Source organism: Hemitrygon akajei, chromosome 8, assembly GCF_048418815.1.
Source record: "Hemitrygon akajei chromosome 8, sHemAka1.3, whole genome shotgun sequence".
NCBI lineage: Eukaryota > Metazoa > Chordata > Chondrichthyes > Myliobatiformes > Dasyatidae > Hemitrygon > Hemitrygon akajei.
Genome location: NC_133131.1, coordinates 169997043 through 170018639, shown reverse-complemented (window position 1 = coordinate 170018639; position 21597 = coordinate 169997043). Strand labels below are relative to the sequence as shown.

Genomic DNA, 21597 nt, shown 5'->3' with positions numbered 1-21597 from the left:
AAAATCCATATACACTACATCTACAGCTCTACCTTCATCAATGTGTCTAGTCACATCCTCAAAAAATTCAATCAGGCTTGTAAGGCACGGCCTGCCTTTGACGAAGCCATGCTGACTATTCCTAATCATGTTATGCCTCTCCAAATGTTCATAAATCCTGCCTCTCGGGATCTTCTCCATCAAGTTACCAACCACTGAAGTAAGACTCACTGGTCTATAATTTCCTGGGCTATCTCTACTCCCCTTTCTTGAATAAGGGATCAACATCCACAACCCTCCAATCCTCCGGAACCTCTCCCATCCTCATTGATGATGCAAAGATCATTGCCAGAGGCTCAGCAATCTCCTCCCTCGCTTCCCACAGTAGCTGGGGTACTTCCCGTCCAGTCCCGGTGACTTATCTAACTTGATGCTTTCCAAAAGCTCCAGCACATCCTCTTCCTTAATATCTACATGCTCAAGATTTTCAGTCCGCTGCAAGTCATTCTTACAATCGCCAAGATCCTTTTCCATAGTGAATACTGAAGTAAAGTATCTCCTCTGCTATCTCCTCCAGTTCCATACACACTTTCCCACTATCACATTTGATTGGTCCTATTCTCTCACAACATGGATCACTACAGCACAGAAACAGGCCCTTCAGCCCAGCTAGTCCATGCCCAAGCATTAATCTAAAATAATTAATTCTTTTGATCTTAATTAAAAGATCAACTTTCCTTAGTTGTCTGAGAATCGTCAAAGTCATGTGTGTTATCTGTACAAGTAGGTGTAGGCACAAGCAGAATGAAATCTTGTTGTAGCATCACAGACATGGTGTCAAGTAGCATTGACAAGGAAAGCAAATAAAGCATAAATTTGCTCAGAACAGTGTATTAGGGATGGCATGGTACAGTAGTTCAGTGGTTAGTGTAATGCTATTACAGTTCCAGTGACCCAAGTTCAGTTTTTTTACCGGAAAGAATTTGTGCGTTCTCCCTGTGAATGTGTGGGTTTCCTCTGGGTGCTCTGGTTTCCTCTCACATTCCAAAGACATGCCTGTTAGTAAGTTAATTGTTCACATGGGTGTAATTGGGCAGTGTGGGTTTGTGGGACCAGAAGGGCCTGTATATATGCTGTATCTAAATAAAAATAAGGAATCCTCAGCACAATGTGATCATAGTGTTGCTGAGCTACAGTGATCAGGATTATAGAACCATGTGGTTGAAGGGAATTAGCTGTTCCTGGTGTTAGGACTTCAGGCTTCTGTTACCCCCCGCCCAATGGTAGCTGTGAGAAGATGGCACATGATAGATGCTGGGGTTTTTGTCAGGTTTTTGTGTTGTAGTCCGATAACAGATCACCACGCAGTCTTGTATTTTTATGCCAAACATAAAAAATCAAAACGATGTCACCAGGCTGTTTACAGCATCAGCCACATATCATCTTGTCCCCTATGTGAGTGAGCTAAAGCAGGCAGAAACACGTGGGGCATGTAACACATAAAACAAACGAGTCCATCCTTAGCGGATGTGTTACTCAGCGAGAAGTGGCTCCTCAAGAAGCAGCGTCCATCATTGAGGACTTCCACCGGGACATGCCCTCTTCTCATTGCTACCGTCTGTCAGGAGATACAGGAGCCTGAAGGCACAGGCTCAATGTTTTAGCAACAGCTTTTTCCCCTCTGCTGTCAGATTCTGAATGGTCCATGAACACTACCTTTCTATTTTTGCACTTTTGCACTATTTAATTTTACACACACGCACACACAGCACAGCACCCCACCCCACCCCACCCTTATCCACGAATTCCGCATGCACGAATTCAACCAGCTGCAAATCGTGAAAACCCGGAAGTGCTCTTCCAGCACTTGTTGTTCGAGCATGTACAGACTTTTTTCCTTGTCATTATTCGCTAAACAATGCAGTATAACAACTATTTTACATAGCATTTACATTGTATTAGGTATTATAAGTAATCTAGAGATGATTTGAAGTATATGGGAGGGTGTGCGTGGGTTATCGTGGATCGGGATCGAAAAAAATCAGATGTTCTCTTACTAAGTAAGTTGGAACAGGTACATCCGGTATTACTTAGCGTCAGTTAGTCAAACGTTTGTCTGAGTATATAGTATATATGTTACCTTTCTATGCATATAAAACACTTAAGAGTGTATGTTTCAGCGCTGGGCTCGGGAATGGAAGTTTCCGAGTTCGATCTAGTGACAGATCGCTATCGAGTGCGCTCTCCACCGTGCTGGATTGATGTGGAGGATCAAAAGCCCAAAACCCAATAATTAAACCACTGTGTTGCTTAGTAATAATTGTAGTTTTCATCGGGGCACAGCCTTTCTCACTTTATCCTTTAAAATTGTTCCCATCATTGACCAACGCTAACGCTTTTCCAATGACCAATGGCGTTTCACCTCTTTCCGATCGCTTCATTATTTCCACTATATTTTCAATCGTTATCGTTATTATTTTCATGAACAGAAACACCGCGGATTCAGACCTCTGCTGCTGGGTTCTAAAGTCCACTGCACTGAGACAGGTTAAATAAGGTCTTGGGTTCCGCTGGGCCCTAAGGTCCACCGTATAGAGACAGGTTGAATAAGGAACATGAACATCCGCAAATTTTGGTATCTGCAAGGGGTCCCGGAACCAATCGCTTGCGGATAGGGGGGGGGGGGGTGTGTGTGTGTGTGTATAAAGTAATAGTATGTTTCTGTGTATCTGCAATCACTACATTGTGAGGACTGTGCAAAGTGATATAGTCTCAACGCCATGCCCACTGCATATGTTTGCAAAATGAAAGGAACGGTGCATCCTGAATAGCAAGGCAGCGGAAGGTACATGAATGGGCTGTCCGTGAAGGTGCTGAGACACTGCAGGGACTGTTATTTGTTCAATGATCAGGCATTGATTTTCAAAAGTTGTGGAGTAAGATTTATCAAATTGTCTTTTGTAGCTTTATACAACATCACTTGAAGTTGTACCCAGTTTAATCACCAACATGTTTAGGTGTTTTCATTGAATTTATTCACAGATCTACAAACTTTGTTTTAAAGCTTTGAGTTTAGCAGTTGTGTATTGCAAAAACACATCTGGTTTCAGTGGTGGAGCAACGAATGTTGTTGACAGGCAAATGAATCCCTTTCTATCTTGTATATCTAACCTTCATTCAGGAAGGAATCGGTTGAACAGAAGAAGATGCTTTACCTGTTTCCCATCCACTTCCAGTTGATGATATTTACTGCTGACACTGTGGGAAGAGGAGCAACGTCACACAAGCCTTGTATATAAAGAGGCCATTCAGCTTGATGCTGACAGGTCCATCTGAACACCCTGTGTCAGCACTGTAAAAGAGAGTGAACTGCTGTCATAAAGCACTACAACACCAACACAGGCCCTTCAGCCCATCTAGTACATGCTGAACTATTATTTTGCCTAGCTCCACTGACTTGCACTTGGATCATAGACCTCCATTTCCCTCTAGTCCATGTACCAATCCATATTTCTCTTAAATGTTGCAATTAACCCACATCCACCACTTCTACAGCCAGCTCGTTCCACACTCTCAGCACCCTCTGAGTGAAGAAGTTGCCCGTCATGTTCTGCTTAAACATTTCACCTTTCACTCTTAATCCATCACCTCTACGTCTAGACTCACCCAACCTCAATGGTAAAAATCCTCCTTTCATTTACCCTATCTATACAACTCATAATTTTGTATATCTCTATCGAATCTCCCCTAGTTCTTCTGTATTCCATGGAATAAAATCTCAACCTACTCAACTTTCTCCTGTAACTCAGGTCCTCAAGTCCTAGCAACATCTTTGTAAATGTTCTGTGTTGAAGTGCAAACCCATGTCAGTGCAGCAGGGATGGGGAACCTTGGTGAAGATTGTGACTGCTCACAGCAATGCTTTAGCCCAAATTCGGTAATTCCAGCTGCCCAGTAGCTTACCCTAAAATAAATCTGAAGGAGTCACCTAGCGTACAACATAAACACAAGACGTTCTGCAGATGCTGGAAATACAGAGCAGCACACACACAATGCTGGTGGAACTTAGCAAGTCAGGCAGCATCTTTAGGAATGAATAAACAATCAACATTAGGAAGGTCTTGATGAAGGGTCTCAGCCCAAAACGTCAATTGTTTATTCTTTTCCATAGATACTGCCTAAGCTGCTGAGTTCCTCCAGCATTTTCATGATTCAGGATTGTTTAATCTCATTTCCAGTATGCAAGTGTAAAAGAGATCCAATGAAGCACAAAAAGAAATGTAATGATAATAAAAACACACAGTAAATATTAATGCATATGATAGCTTACATACGTAGATGGATTGTATGTCCATAAAGTGACACTGGGCACAAGAATGTCTGTACATAAGGTAACTGACAGGAAATGATGAAGTAGTGGTGGTTGGGGGTGTGGAGGGATGGGTTAGTGGGTGGAGGTGTTGATCAGCCTTACTGTTTGGGGAGAGTAACTGTTTTTAAGTCTGGTGATCCTGATGTGGATGCTACCTGGCCTCCACCCTGATGGGAGTGGGACCAACGGTCCGTGAGAAGGATGGGTGCCATCCTTCATGATGTTGCTGGCCCTTTTCTGGCACCTTCCTGTCCTTGATGGTGGGTAGGCTGGTCTCGGTGATGTGTTGAGCAGTTTTACCCGTTGTAATGCTTTCCTGTCCGCTGCAGTGCAGTTTCCTAACCATGGTATGGAAACTGTTGCTAACATACAACATTTTGATCTATTTTCAACTGATGGGTCAGCTGGCAAGAAAGCACGGTGTTATGTTACTACTTTTCAGATAAATGGACAACTAAACTGGAGTTAGCTTGTTTAAGTCCTTGACCTTGCCTGTTCCATGTATTCAATGGTTGAGTTTATTGTCATCTGCACAGGTGAAATGAAAAACATATTTGCAGCAGCATCACAGACACAGAGCATCAAATACCCAACATTCATAAGAAATGTATACATTATTACACAACTTTTATAAGAGAGAATACAATTAGAACAAAAAAGTTAATTTTAGTGCAATAGGTTCAAAGGTCAAGTTTAATGTCAGAGAAATGTATACAATATACATCCTGAAATGCTTTTTCTTCGTAAAACATCCATAATGTTGCTAAACTGCTTTGCCGGTTGGTTCAGGAATTGAGTGGCTGAAGGGAAATAACTATACCTAAACCTCCTGTTGTGGGGCTTCAGGTCTCTGTACCTACCACCCAATGGTAGCTGCAAGGAGATGGTATGACCTGGATGGTGGATGTTGCTTTCTTGAGGCAATGCCTCCTGTAGATACTCCCATGGTGTGGAGAGATGTGGCAGTGATGTATTGGTTTATGTGTTCTGGTTTATATTCACAGGTTTATGTGTTGAAAAGGCCGCATGTCGACCTATTCCTTCAAAAGATGGGGCAGCTCTTCGAATGTGTTCTCTTCACAGCCAGTCTAGCCAAGGTGAGGACGCAATGCAGCAACAATATCATGCCCCTCTGCATTTGTGTGAATCAGGAAACTAATAGATTGTTTAACATGTTCATGAATTTAAAAATATATATTTCTGAAGTTTGTTTGCTGATTTAACCTTTTTTTCCACTTTGTTTCTATTCTCCTTGTATGTGTGTGTTTTTTTTCACTGTTGCGTGATGGCTATAGCACGGGTAAGTTCTTCCCCATCCATGGCAATGCCATTACTAGGGTCCTTGGCTTTGCCTGTGTGGCCTTTTCAAGAGCCTTGTGTGTTGCCATGGCTGCACTAAATTTGTGGGTGTCTTTTATTCCAGCAGCTCTGTAGTTAGATTTGCCAATCTCATCTCTCAGCTTAGAACTGCAGAGAGCGTAGGAAAATAGTTGCGTAACTACAAAGCTTGTGCTGTTAGCAAAGATAAATACTTGATTCTTCCCATCTTTTAAGTGTGTTCATGTGTCCAGAAATACCATTAATACATTAGGCTTGCTGCACAAGGATTGAATGACCCCGGTCCTTCATCAGAGCAGCCGAACTGGGCTGTTCAATTGAAGCCCATTTCGTCCAGCCAGAAAGCAGCACTACATTACTGCGTATCAGTAGCCTGCATTTGGATTTCATCTCAAGCCAACTCCATGAGCAAGAGTTAGGAACTATCAACCATAATTCCAAAATGATTGCTTATAAGTCCATCGAGGTATTTGAAAGCAACTCAGCAGGTCAGGTAGCATCTACTGTGTGCAGAGGAATAAGCAGTCAACATCTTGGGCAGAGGTGTCCTGAAGAAGGGTCTCGACCCCAAAACATCAACTCTTTATTCATCTCCAGAGATGATGCCTGATCTGCTGAGTTCCTTTGGCATTTTGTGTGTTGTACAGGATTTTCAGCATCTGCAAGGATGCATTTGTTAAGGAATTTGAGAGAAACCATTTGGAACCTGAAGTAATTGAGGTGAGTTTGGTGGAAGCATCTGAAGGGGAACTAATATTGGATCTGGGAGAATAATCCATCATAATAACATTTGTAGAGCACTTCTTGTACAGATGATGTAGTTTAAAGTGCTTTACAGTGGAATAAAAGTACTAAATTGAAAATAAAAATAAACATGAGAATAAAAGTCAAGAAGCTGGTAGTTAAAGGCAAGGGTAAGTAAATAGGTGTTGAGCTGACGCTTAAAAGTGTCAACTGAGTGTTACATCCCTTATAGTTTTAGGTATTGGGACTTTAGTTCAAAAAAGCAGGCCTGTCAATTATCTTTTGAGGGCGATTGTTTAAATCTAAAACACCAACGGATGAATACCTGAGAGCTCAAGCAGAATTATAAAACAAAAATCATTGTCCAGTCCCAGACCATTAAGAGCTTTAAAAGCAAGTAAGAGAACTTTAAATTCAATTCTAAATGATATTGGAACCCAATGCAGAGTAGCTAGGACAGGATTAATATCCTCTATCATCTTGGTTTTAGTTAAAAGTCTAACAGCAGCACTCTGAATGAGTTGTAGACTATCTAACAGAAGGAAATATTGACAGGAGATGGGTTGTGGATAGACTGTAAACACCAACGCAGACTAGCTGGGCAGCTCTCTACATTGTAAGCTCTCTAAAAGATGTACCACCTTCATTGTCCCCTTGAGACCAAATTCATTTCCACAGCTGTTTCATTCATTGCCACTGTATGTTGGCTTTTTCCTGTCTGCTCCTCATACAGTTACAACCTTGGTTATGGCACACATCTTCAGGCTTGTCGCAGCTTTATATCATCATTGCGTGAGCTTCCTTATCAACCTGTCATCCAGCGGAAGAAAAGGATGGAGAGAAGATCTAACATCAGCTTATTTTCTTCCACCATCAGATTTCTGGATGGGCATGAACCCATCAACACTACTTCACTATTTTTTTGCTTTATTTTTGCACTATTTTTTCTATATATTATTAGAACTTGGATTATATTTTATATATTGTACTGTAATGCTGCTGCAAAACAACAAATTTCATGACATATGTCAGTGATAATAAACCTGATTCTGATTCTGCAGCAGCGCCCATGGGGTCATGTCATTTCCAGGAAGCAGGGAGGGAAACTGAACAGAGAACGAATGTGTAGCGTTTTGCACTGTGAGCCAAACAAATAACCGTCCCACTAATTTTGTGATTTGAACACATAGATATTGAATTGGGTGCTTCATTGGGACCTACCACTAGGGGTCAATATAGGCTGAAATTCTGGCTAATGTCACTGGACCTATGGTTGCACTCAGTGTCAAATCAGAGCTTCTACACACAGTCATAGGAGTACAGCACAAAAACAGGCCCTTTGGCCCACAAAGTCCATGCTATCCTTGCCCATCTACGTTAATTCCATTAGGCTGCATTAGAAACCATGTCCTTCTATGCCTGACCTATCTTCTAAGCAGGTCAGGCAGCATCTACAGTATGGAGATGAATAAACAGTTGATGTTTTGGGCTGATCCAGAACTCATCCTGATGACAGATCTCAGCACGAAATGTTGACTGTTCATTCCTGTCCATGACTTCTTGTGCGTGTAGTTCTGGATTTCCAGAATCTCTTATGTTTATAGTTGTCTAAATGCTTCTTAAACATAGTAATTTTTATCTGATACTTCATTGCAACACCTCTAGCAGCAGGTTCCAGTATCAACATGTCTGTGTGTGTTGGAGAGGGAGGGTGGGAGTGGGATACCATCCCCAATTCAGGGTGAAGATCTGCTCCTGTCTCAACATTTATTACCTTGGCAACGCAAATATGTAAGTGAACTGATAGCAGACAAAAGTGTTTGCGGATGTAACTAACATTTGCCACATGGTTAATACAGGGAGGAGAAACCACCCCGTGAGAAGATTTAAATGGTCTAGCTATTTCAGCAAGAAGTAATACTATGAGACATTGGAACAGAATTCAGCCATTTGGTCCATCGAGTCTGTTTTACCATTCTATCATGGCTGATTTATTTTCCCTCTCAACTCCATTCTCCCCATCCCCTGTAATCTTCGACATCTTCACAAATCCAGAACCTATCAAACTGTGCTTTAAATATAGCCAGTGACTTGACCTCCACAGTCATCTTTGGCAATGAATTTTATGGATTCCCTACCCTCTGGTCCTAAATGAAATTTAATCCAGAGAATTGTGAGGTACTGTATGTGGGAATTTCCAGCAGAGAAGGGAAATATCTTGTTGCTGGGAAAGCTGAGACTGAATGATATGGAGCAACTGAACTCTGCTTAAAGATCAACAGATTCATAAAGAGAGCAGAAACACACAAGGGAATGGGAGAAGGAGTAGGTCACCTGGCAAATCGAACTTGCCAATATGCTCACAGCTAATCTATGTGAGCCTCATCTCCTCTTCTGTGCCAGTTCCCTATAGCCCTCAATTCCTCAATCTTTTAAATATCTCCTCCTCAAATATTTATTATTTATTTAGCGCTACAACGTGAAATAAGCCCTTCCGGCCCATAGAGTCACGTCGCTCAGCAACCCACACGTTTATTCCTAGCCTAATCACAGGACAATTTACATCTTTGGACTGTGGGAGGAAACCAGAGCACCCGGAGGAAATATGCGCAGTCATGTGGAGAACGTACAGAGATTTCTTACAGAGGATGTCCAAATTGAATTACAAACTCCAGTGCCTTGAGCAGTAATAGTGTTGTGCTACCGTAGCACCCCATACGTTCATACTGGTTAGATCTGGCCTCCAGCACCCTTGGGGTTGAAAAATGCTACAGATTCACTACCTAATATTCAAGAAGATGTAGGCAGGACGGATGATTTCTTTTTAATAGTTAAGGTATAGAACATGAGAGAGACGTTACGCAACACTAGTTTGAACCACAGTGCCTTGTGCAGCTGTAATTACCACTTGCATGAAAGATGTGACCACACTGCAGACAATGCAAAGATCTTTGAGGATGATTGTAGCTCGATTAAAGAGTGGATGTTTATTTTCTTTGCAGCTGAGACCACTCAGTTGTATAAGATTATGAGGACCCAGGTGGAGTGATAGAGGTGGCACAGTAACATAGCGATTACTGTGACGCTGTTACAGCGTGGGGCGTTCTAGAGTATGGAGTTCAATTCTGGCACTATCTGTAAGGAAGTTTTACATTCTGCTCATGACCGCATGGATTCCCTCCAGTGCTCCGGTTTCCTCCCACAGTCGTCCAAACAGCAAGTCCAAAGATGTCCTGGCTGTTTGAATTGATCATTGTAAATAGTTCTGTGATTAGGCTAGGGTTAAACAGGTGGGTTGTTGGATGCTGCAGCTTGTTAGGCCTGAAAGGGTCTGTTCCATGCGGTATCTCTAAATAATATAAAAAAATAAATATATAGGACCCATTTTCCTTCAGTGTCTGAAGCCACATAGGGTGGTGGAGAGAATAGGTAGAGAAGAGAAAACAAGGGTGTGGTAGATGTTAGAGACAGAAATTCTTATCGCATTTTGGCAGTCAGTATAGGCAGAGTGGCTGAGGGTCCTGTTCCTGTGCAGTACACTTCCATGTTCTATGTACACCTGAAGAGCCATGAGGTATAGACGGGCGGGGGTTAGGCTGGGGAGCGCTTTTACAACCAGCATGGACGCAGTGGTCATATTTATTCTATGATTCCAGGAATATCTTGAGTGAGCCCACTCAAACCACAACCCACTCTTAGAAATGCTACCCACTCTTTGTTCCACTAGTGCTTGTGCCTTGAAGGAAGGCAGTGAAGAATGAGTGCAGAGAAATCAAAAAGCTCCATCAAATCGGATGACAGGTAGACAATGGGCTGGCTGACTGAACTCCTTGTGCTGCAGTGCAGCTCATGGAAAAGTGAACATCGTGATATTAGAACATAGAACTCTACAACACTGTATAGGCCCTTTGGTCAAACTTTTAACCTACTCGAAGATCAATCTAATCCTTCCCTCCTACACAGCCCTCAATTTTTATATTTTCTATGCGTCTATCTAGGAGTTCCTTAAATCTCCTTAATGTATCTGCCTGTATCACGCCCCCTGTCAGGGTGTTCCGCAAACCCATCACTCCCTGTGTAAAGAACAGTGCCATTCTCCCCTATACTTTCCTCCAGTCGCTTTAAAATTATGCCTCTTCATATTAGCCATTGCCACCCTAGGAAGTAGACTCTGGATGCCCACTATCTATGCCTTTTATCATCTTGTACACCTCTATCAAGCCACCTCTCACATTCCTTTTCTCTAGAGAAAAGAGCCCGAGCTCACTCAGCCTTTCCTCGTAGGACATGCTCTCTAGACCAGGCAACATCCTGGTAAATCTCATCTGCACCCTCTCAAAAGATTCCACGTCCATTGCTACTGACCGTACTTTCTCGCATAACTTCGATGCTCATTGTGTTCTCCTTTTTGTTAGCCCAGTCAACAGGAGAATGCTTCACAAATGATTCAGCTCACTTGCCAGTTTGATTTAACAGTTTACATTGAGTACCCAAGCAAAATAATATTTAGATTATCTGTTTTTAGATCAGTATAATGTCATAGAGAAGTACAGTACAGAAATAGGCCCTTTGGCCCATCTAGTCCATGCCAAAACCATTTAAACTGCCTACTCCCATCGACCTGCACTGGGACCATAACCCTTCATACTCCTACCATCCATGTACCTATCCAAACTTCTCTTAAACCTTGAAATCGAGTTCACATGCACCACTTGTGCTGGCAGCTCATTCCACGCCCTCATGTTCCTTGAAACTTCTCACCCTTCACAAGCCTGCCAACAAATTGATCGATTAGTGATGACAGCAGGTCCTTCAAGCTTGCACTGTTACATAGTGAGCAAACATGATAGGCTGAATGGCCTCATGCTGCTGCTGTGTTTTATAGTGCATAACCTTCCATGTCACCCCAAGGCCTGTCCCTTGGATGCCCTTCTAGAGATCTTTCCATCTGAGCACTCACAGCGGCAGTTGCTTTTGTTAAGCTGGGAAAATATTGCCTTTGATAAAGCACGTGGTTTTTAGCAGAGCTGTTCTAGCTGTGAAAATGGGCTTCAGATGTTGGACTGCTGCTTTTGTATCGTAGTTTGGAAGTGCATCATGTTGGTCACTGAGCCATAACTCCTTTGTTTTGCCTGCTCTTTCCCTCTTTCTCTCAAAGTATGCAGATCCTGTGGCCGACCTGCTGGACCGCTGGGGAGTTTTCAGGGCCAGGCTCTTCAGAGAATCCTGCGTTTTCCACCGGGGGAACTATGTCAAAGATCTCAGTCGGCTAGGGAGGGACTTGAGTAAAGTCATTATAGTGGATAATTCGCCGGCATCCTACATCTTCCATCCTGAAAATGCAGTGAGTATTCCCTTCTGACCGTTGCTCCATTGATATGCAGAGGTCCAAGTAAAACACGCCTGTCTTCCAACCATGTGATGCTCACACAAGGGTCTCCTACAGCGTGCAGATCCAAACCTCTGTCAGCATCTCTTCCACCTGTTGGTGCTGTCCTCCAGTGTTCGCTTCTCTGTGGCTGCACGTGCGCGGGGTGAGCTGCTGTGGGCTTGTTCTATGGAAACTTGGCTGCAGGAGAACATCCATGTTCCATCAATCTACAGGCCATGACACTCAAGGACTTGGGCTATATGTTTGTATGCCATTATAATTGAATGTGCTGTGTGTGACTGTTGGTACTGTGTTTTTGCACCTTGACCCCAGAGGAACGCTGATTCATTCGGCTGTGTTCATGTACATGGTTGAATGGCAATTAAACTTGAACTTGAATCTTGATCTTCAGATGCTTTCTCACACCTGCTGACCAAATATTCTTTAGAATTGAGCCAGAATTCCACACTGGATCACTGGGTTGAGAAGCCTGTGTCTTCCCTATCTGGCACTTTCAGCTGCCCCTCTGTGGAGCCTGCCCTTGCCTGGTCAGTGTCGGTCTTGGCTCAGTGAGCAGCACTCTGTCCCGAGTCATTTCAGTGGAAAATCCAGGCCGATGTAATGTAGTGCTACATGATTGCAGCAGCTTTGTAGGAGACATCGTTATAGAGTTATAGTACTACAGGGCAGAAACAGGCCCCTCAGCCCATCTAATTCATGCCAAACTATTCTGATTAGTCCCATCGAGACAAACCTGAGAAATGTATTCTCAGATGAATTTAAAATGTCAGAAATTAGTTTTATGTGTCACATGTATATCAAAACATCCAGTGAAATGTGTCATTTTGAGTCAGCAAGGATTGTGCTGGGGATGGCCCACAAGTGTCACCACACTTCTGGTGACAACATAGCACATACCCTAACTAACTCACTAACCCTAAGCTGTACACCTTTGGAATGTGGGAGGAAACCACACAGTCTTGGGGAGAGCATACGAACTCCTCACAGACAGTAGTGGGAACTGAACCCCGATCTTACAGCTGGAGATATAAAGCTAACTGTTGTTCTATTGTGCCACTGTGGGTAAATTCGTGGTGGAATTTTTTGATATGAAGGAAGGAGTGGGATTTGGAGTTAGTATTGAAAGGATCAGTGATAATCTTGGCAAAATAGAGGAGCAGACATGAGGGGTCAAATGGACTCTTCCTCTTCTTTGCCTTTAGTAGTTCACTTGCTCATCAGACTAGACAGCGATTTTCACACAAGCTTAGAAACACCTTCAAAATGCAATGCCACAAGAAGGCAGCGTCCATCATTAAGGATTCCCGTCACTTAGTACATACCATCTTCTGATTGCTACCATCAGGAAGCAGGTACAGGAGCTAGAAGACACACACTACCTCACTATTTTCTTGTTTTTTTTTGCACTAGTTGCATACTTAATTTAGCTTGTGTTTCATATTGTATTTTATAGTTTATTATTATCATTACATATTGCAATGTGCAAAGCAACAAATTTCACGATATGTGCCAGTGATATTAAACCCAATTTTGATTCTGAGTCACACAGTCTCTTTTTAATCACAGACAGCTGTATATTTTCTTATTGTATGTTTCCACACTCTGCTTTTGGTCAAGTTCATTGGATTCTGATCAAAGTCTAGACTGCTATTTTTACATGTATGGCTATTTTTAGTTTGTAAACTGTACATTACTGTTTAGCTAGCTACTTTGATCTGGCTTGTTTGAAGAACTGGCTGGTGCCACTCAATAGGCACCACAGTTAGCAATTATCACAATGAGAATTCAATTCCAGTGCTGTCTGTAAGGAGTTTGTATGTTCACCTCGTGACCACATGGGTTTCCTTCCGTTTATTAGGTTAATTGACCATTGTAAAATGCCCTGTGATTGGGCTAGTGTTAAATAAGGGTTAGGGTTGCTGGGCGGTGCAGCTGTAAGGGCCAAAAAGGCCTGTTCCGCACTGTATCGCTAAATAAATAAATAACATTTCTCCAGGACATTTGTCCTTGCTGATATTTGGTCATTTGGTTACTGAAAGATCTTAGAATTCCACAGATCCAACACCCTCTGTCTAAAGAAATTCCCCTCACCTCTGTTCTAAAGAGAGGTACTTCTATTCTGAAACTGTGCCCAGTTCCTCTACCTGAAGTATCTTCTCCATTGCCTCTGTATTGGCCTTGGAAAGTGGGGAGGAGTCGCACAGTACTGACCTCCCTGGCTTTGCTGGTGATGAAGCTGAATCTGTCATTCCCTTTGACTTCCTTGGCACTTCTGTTACAGGTCATAGACCACTACAGCACAGAACAGGCCCTTTAGTCCATCTAGTCCTTGCTAAACTATTTTGCATAGTTGCATCGACCTGCCACCAGAGCATAGTCCTCCACGCTCCTCCTATTCATGGACCTATCTAAACTTCTCTTAAATGTTGAAATTGAATCCACATCTACTGCTTCTGCTGGCAGCTCGTTCCCCACTCTCACCACTCTCTGAGTGAATAAGTCCCTCTTTATGTTCCCCTTCACCATGAACTCTGGTCGCAGTCTCTGGGGGAAAGCCTGCTTGCATTTACCGCATCCAAACCCCTCGTGTTGATGCTTTGCATCATGCTTGAGTGCTTGGTGGGGTGGGGTGGGGGGGCGTCGATGCTGTTTTTGCTGGTGAGGGGGGGGCCATTGCCTTGCTGCTGCTTGTGCATGGGAGGAGGGAGTTGGGGGGAGGCTTTGGGGTTCTGACATTTAAATGTCATTCATTCTTTGGGGCACTCCTCTCTTTTCATGGAAGTTAGTGAGGAAAAAAAATTTCAAGATGTATATTGTATACATTTCTGACATTAAATGTACCTATTGAACTTTGTATACCTCTGTCAAATCTCCTATCATTCCCCTATGCTCCAGAGAATAAAGTCCTAGCCTGTCCAAACGTCTCAGGTCCTGAAGTCCTTGCAAGATTCTTGTAGATCTTCTCTTTACTCTTTCAATCTTTTTGATATCTTTCATGCTGGTAGGTAACCACAACTTGACACAGTTGCAGTTTTGTTATAGTCATACTAGTCACAGTGATCTGCGGGGGGTGGGGGTGAGGTGATACAGACCATAAGACGTAGGAGCAGAGCTAGGCCATTATTCCAATAGGTTCATGGCTGATTAACTGTTAGCAATTAAACATTAACTGTGCTGCTCACAAACAAGATCTGCAGATGCTGCAAATCCAGAGCCACACACACAAAGTGCTGGAGGAACTCAGCAGGCCAGGCAGTGTCTATGGAAAAGAGTACAGTCAACATTTCAGGCTGAGACCTTTCAGCAGGACTGGAGAAATAAAGATGAAGAGTCAGGGTTAGCAGGTGGGGGGAAGGGAGGAAGAAATGCAAGCAGATGGTGAAACTGGGAGAGGGGGAGGGGTGAAGTAAAGAGCTCGGAAGTTGATTGGTGAAAGAGAAATGGCTAGAGAAGGGGGAGTCTGATAGGTGAGGACAAAAGGCCATAGAAGGATGTGGTCAGACCCCACTTGGAGTTCTGCGCTCAGTTCTGGTCGCCTCACTACAGGAAGGATGTGGAAACTATAGAAAGGGTGCAGAGGAGATTTACAAGGATGTTGCCTGGATTTGGGAGCATGACTTATGAAAATAGATTTAGTGAACTTGGCCTTTTCTCCTTGGAACGACGGAGGATGAAAGGTGACCTGATAGAGGTGTATAAGATGATGAGAGGCATTGATCGTGTGGATAGTCGGAGGCTTTTTCCCAGGGCTGAAGTGGTTGCCACAAGTGGACACAGGCTTAAGGTGCTGGGGAGTAGGTACAGAGGAGATGTCAGGAGTAAGTTTTTATTACTCAGAGAGCGTGGCGAGTGCGTGGAATGGGCTGCTGGAGACGGTGGTGGAGTCAGATAGAATCGGGTCTTTTAAGAGTCTCTTGGGTAGACGGAGCTTAGAAACATAGAGGGCAATGGGTAACCCTAGTTAATTTCTAAGGTAAGGACATGTTTGGCACAGCATTGTGGGCCAAAGGGCCTGTATTGTGCTGTAGGTTTTCTGTTTCTAAAAGGGGAAGGAGCTTCAGAGGGAGGTGATGGACAGATAAAGAGATAAGGCGAGAGAGGGAAATTGGATTGGTGAAGGGGTGGGGGGGCATTACTGGAAGTTGGAGAAATTAATGCTCATACCATCAGGTTGGAGGCTACCCAGATGGAATATAAGGTGTTGCTCCTCCAACCTGAATGTGGCCTCATCACGACAGCAGAGGAGGCCGTGGACTGACCTGTTGGGTTTGGAATGGAAAGTGGAATTAAAATGGGTGGCCACTGGGAGTTCTTACTTTTTCTGGCAGATGGAGCATAGATGCTCAGTGAAGCAGTGTCCCAATCTACTCTGGTTCTCACTGATATACAGGAGACGTTTATTGTGTTTCTTCCTCCCCTTACCCCCACCTCTAACTCTGATTCCTTATCTTTTTCTCTCCAGTCCTGATGAAAGGTCTCAGCCCGATACGTCGACTAGACTCTTTTCCATAGATGCTGCCTGGCCTGCTGAATTCCTCCAGCATTTTGTGTGTGTTGTATTAATATGCCAGCTCAGTCTTCGGAGGTGGACAATGCTTTAACATATTTCTTTCTATATAGAGTCATAAAGCAGTACAGCACAGACACAGGCCCTTTGGCCCATCTAGTCCATGCTGACCATAGTGTTAGCCCCAGTTTCCTGCGTTTGACCCTTATCCCTCTAAGCTCTGCCCCTCCATGTACTTATCCAAGTTATTCTTTAGTGATATTATTGTACGTGCCACAACCAAAGTTCAAAGTAAATTTATTATCAGCGTATGTGTATGTCACCACATACAACCCTAAGATTCATTTTCTTGCAGGCATTCACAGTAGGACAAAGAAATACAATAGAATCAATGGAAAGTTACAAGCAAAGACTGACGAGCAACCAATGTACAAAGGGAGGCAATCTGCGCAAATAAAAATAATAAATAAATAAATAGTACCGAGGACATGAGTGGTGGAGTCCTTGAAAGTGAGTCCATAGGGAAACCCATATCACTCCATGTTCTTTTAAAAATACGAACAGACTAGTGAAGTACCTAAAGCTGAGTGTGCGTGTAGATACGTTGTCGCCTGAACCCTTAGTGCCTAGGTGGCACATGGGGCCACGTGTATACGGTGCCCATGTAAAGTATTCACTCCCCTTGGAAGTTTTCATGTTTTACAATATTGAATCACAGTGGATTTAATTTGCTTTTTTGACACTGATCAATAGAAAAAGTCTTCAAAAATTAAATAGGTAGTGTAGTACAAAAAGAGGGGAAAATAGAAAAAATACCGAAGAAGTGTTCATGGGTTTATTGTCCATTCAGAAATCTGGTGACAGAGGGCAAGAAGCTGTTCCTGATTTGTTGAATGTATGTCTTCAGGCTCCTGTACCTCTTCCCTAATGGTAGTAATGAGAAGAGGGCATAGGTGATGGGTCCTTAATGATTCATCTTTGCCTCGGCTGTTGTCTGTGCTGTTCACACATTCCTCCCTCTGAACTTGTGGCTTTCCTTTCACATGCTGGTTGGTTAATTGGCTACTAGATGGGAGGGTTATAGATGTGACTGTACTTACAGAGGGAAGACTACAGACCAGGCCTCAGACCAATGGTAGGGGAAATGCTAGAATATATAGGGAGAGATATAAGACCACGGAAATAAATAGGTGAGTTAATTATTCCAGGAATGAAAGGGTTAATGTATGTAGAGCATTTGGTGGCTCTGGGCCTGTACTCACTGCGGTTTAGAAGATTGAGAGGAGGGGGAATCTCATTGAAACCTGTTGAATATTGAAAGGCCTAGATAGAATGGATGTGGAGAGGATGTTTCCTATCATGAAGGAGTCTCGGACTGGAGGGTGCAGTCTCAGAATAGAAGAATGTCCCTTTAAAACAGAGGTGAGGAGGAATTTCTTTAGCCAGAGGGTGGTAAATCTGTAGAATTCATTGCCACAGATGGCTGTAGAGATCAAGTTATTAGGTATACTTAAAGAGGAGGTTGCTAAGTTCTTGATTAGTAAAGGCATGAAAGATTACAGAGAGATGGCAGGAGAATAGAAACATAGAAAATAAGTGCAGGAGTAGGCCATTCAGCCCTTCGAGCCTGCACCGCCATTCAGTATGATCATGGCTGATCATCAACTCAGAACCCTGTACCTGCTTTCTCCATTCCCCCTGATCCCTTTAGCCACAAGGGCCATATCTAACTTCCTCTTAAATATAGCCAATGAACCAGCCTCAACTGTTTCCTGTGGCAGAGAATTCCACAGATTCACCACTCTCTGTGTGAAGAAGTTTTTCCTCATCTCGGTCCTAAAAGGCTTCCCCTTTATCCTTAAACTGTGACCCCTCGTTCTGGACTTCCCCAACATCGGAAACAATCTTCCTGCATCTAGCCTGTCCAATCCCTTTAGAATTTTATACGTTTCAATAAGATCCCCCCCTCAATCTTCTAAGTTCCAGTGAGTATAAGCCTAGTCGATCCAGTCTTTCTTCATATGAAAGTCCTGCCATCCCAGGAATCAATCTGGTGAACCTTCTCTGTACTCCCTCTATGGCAAGAATGTCTTTCCTCAGATTGGAGGACCAAAACTGCACACAATGTTCTAGGTGCGGTCTCACCAAGGCCTTGTACAACTGCAGTAGAACCTCCCTGCTCCTGTACTCAAATCCTTTTGCTATGAATGCCAACATACCATTTGCCTTTTTCACCGCCTGCTGTACCTGCATGTCCACTTTCAATGACTGGTGTACAATGACACCCAGGTCTCATTGCATCTCCCCTTTTCCTAATCGGCCACTGTTCAGATAATAATCTGTTTCCCTGTTCTTGCAACCAAAGTAGATAACCTCACATTTATCCACATTAAATTGCATCTGCCATGAATTTGCCCACTCACCTAACCTATCCGAGTCACCCTGCATTCTCCTCACAGCTAACACTGCCGCCCAGCTTCGTGTCATCCGCAAACTTGGAGATGCTGCATTTAATTCCCTCGTCTAAATCATTAATATATATTGTAAACAACTGGGGTCCCAGCACTGAGCCTTGCGGTACCCCACTAGTCATTGCCTGCCATTCTGAAAAGGTCCCGTTTATTCCCACTCTTTGCTTCCTGTCTGCCAACCAATTCTCTATCCACATCAATACCATACCCCCAATACTGTGTGCTTTAAGTTTGCACACTAATCTCCTGTGTGGGACCTTGTCAAAAGCCTTTTGAAAATCTAAATATACCACATCCTCTGGCTCTCCCCATCCACTCTACTAGTTACATCTTCAAAAAATTCTATAAGATTCGTCAGACATGATTTTCCTTTCACAAATCCATGCTGACTTTGTCCGATGATTTCTCCTCTTTCCAAATGTGCTGTTATCACATCTTTGATAACCGACTCTAGCATTTTCCCCACCACCGATGTCAGACTAACCGGTCTATAATTTCCCGGTTTCTCTCTCCCTCCTTTTTTAAAATGTGGGGTTACGTTAGCCACCCTCCAATCCTCAGGAACTAATCCAGAATCTAAGGAGTTTTGAAAAATTATTACTAGTGCATCCACTATTTCTTGAGCTACTTCCTTAAGCACTCTGGGATGCAGACCATCTGGCCCTGGGGATTTATCTGCCTTTAATCCCTTCAATTTACCTAACACCACTTCCCTACTAACATGTATTTCCCTCAGTTCCTCCATCTCACTAGACCCTTGGTCCCTTACTATTTCCGGAAGATTATTTATGTCCTCCTTAGTGAAGACAGAACCAAAGTAGTTATTCAATTGGTCTGCCATGTCTTTGTTCCCTATGATCAATTCACCTGTTTCTGACTGTAAAGGACCTACATTTGTCTTGACCAATCTTTTTCTTTTCACGTATCTATAAAAGCTTTTACAGTCAGTTTTTATGTTCCCTGTCAGCTTTCTCTCATAATCTTTTTTCCCCTTTCCTAATTAAGCCCTTTGTCCTCCTCTGCTGGTCTCTGAATTTCTCCCAGTCCTCAGGTGTGCCGCTTTTTTTTTGCTAATTTATATGTTTCTTCTTTGGATTTGATACTATCCCTAATTTCCCTTGTCAGCCACGGGTGCACTACCTTCCCTGGTTTATTCTTTTGCCAAACTGGGATGAACAATTGTTGTAGTTCATCCATGCGATCTATAAATGCTTGCCATTGCATATCCACCGTCAACCCTTTAAGTATCATTTGCCAGTCTATCTTAGCTAATTCACATCTCATACCTTCAAAGTTACCCTTCTTTAAGTTCAGAACCTTTGTTTCTGAATTAACTATGTCACTGTCCATCTTAATGAAGAATTCCACCATATTATGGTCACTCTTACCCAAGGGGCCTCGCAGGACAAGATTGCTAACTAACCCTTCCTCATTGCTCAATACCCAGTCTAGAATGGCCTGCTCTCTAGTTGGTTCCTCGACATGTTGGTTCAGAAAACCATCCCGTATACATTTCTACAATAGTATTGAGAGGGATAAAAATCACCCATGATGAAATGGCAGACCAGACTGGATGGGCCACATGGCCTAATTCTGCTCCAGTGTCTTAGGGTCTTAATGAGGATTTATTGGTAAATTGGTTTGCTATTGTCACATGTGTTGAGATATAATGAAAAACTGTGATTTTTGTGCCCTCCAGGCAGTCATTTCATTACAACAGTGCTTTGAGGTGGTACATGGGAAAACAATGAGAGTGCAGAGTTACAGAGAAGGGGCAGTGCAGGCAGACAGTGAGGTGCAAGGCCATGGCAAAGTAGATTGTGAGGTCAAGAGTCCAGCTCATCATTCGAGGGAACTGTTTGGTAGTCTTACAACAGCAGGATAGAAGCTGTCTTTGAGCCTGGGTATCTGCTTTCAAGCTTCTGTATCTTCTGCCCGATAAGATAGAGAAAGAGAGAGTCTGGGGCGAATGGGGTCTTTAATTATGTTGTCTGCTTTACTGAGGCACCGAGGTATAGAAGGCATTTATAGAGGGGAGACTGGTTTCTATGATGCACTGAGCTGTGTCCAGAACTGCTTCACTGAGCACCAGAAGAAGCAGAGCCTCCTGGTGGCCATCCATTTCATTTCTACTTCCCACTCCCATTCCAACATGTCAGTCGATGGCCTCTAACCTGATAGCATGAACATCGATTTCTCGAACTTCTGGTAATTGCCCCAACCCTCTCCCCCCCCCCCCCGCCCCTTTCACCATTCCCCATTTCCCTTTTTGTCTCTCACCTTTTCTGCCCATCACTTCCCTCTGGTGCTCCTCTCCCTTCCCCTTCTTCCATGGTCTTCTACCTTTTCCTATCAGATTCCCTCTGCTCCAGCCCTTTATCTCTTTCACCAATCAACTTCTCAGCTCTTTACTCTCCTGGTTTCACCTATCAATTACCACCTTGTACTTCTTCCTCCTCTTCCCCACCCCCACCACATGACTTCTGACTTCTGATTTCTCAATCTTTTCTGTCCAGTTCTGATGAAAGGTCTCAGCCCAAAACATCACCTGTTTACACCTTTCCATAGATGCTGCCTGGCCTGCTGAGTTCCTCCAGCATTTTGTGTCTGAAACTTATTCTGCACCTCTCCAGATCTTCTCAAAATGCATGACCTCACATTTAATCTGAATTAAACTCCTATGCCATTCCTGCACCCACATTTCCGACTTGTATATATCCTTTGACAACCTCCCTCACTATCCACAACACCAATTATTGCGTTGTCCAAATACTTACAGATCATTCCACTTACA

General features: G+C 43.3%; 1 protein-coding gene across 2 annotated transcripts in view; it reads left to right on the top strand.

Annotated features, from left to right (window-relative positions):
- Window positions 1–21597, top strand: part of ctdspla (CTD (carboxy-terminal domain, RNA polymerase II, polypeptide A) small phosphatase-like a) — a 241000-nt gene that overhangs the window by 212836 nt on the left and 6567 nt on the right. For both annotated transcript variants that reach the window (XM_073055057.1, XM_073055056.1), the window contains 2 exons: window positions 5356–5448; window positions 11592–11777. In XM_073055057.1, the coding sequence (XP_072911158.1) occupies window positions 5356–5448; window positions 11592–11777 (279 nt within the window). The remainder of the gene's footprint in view (window positions 1–5355; window positions 5449–11591; window positions 11778–21597) is intronic.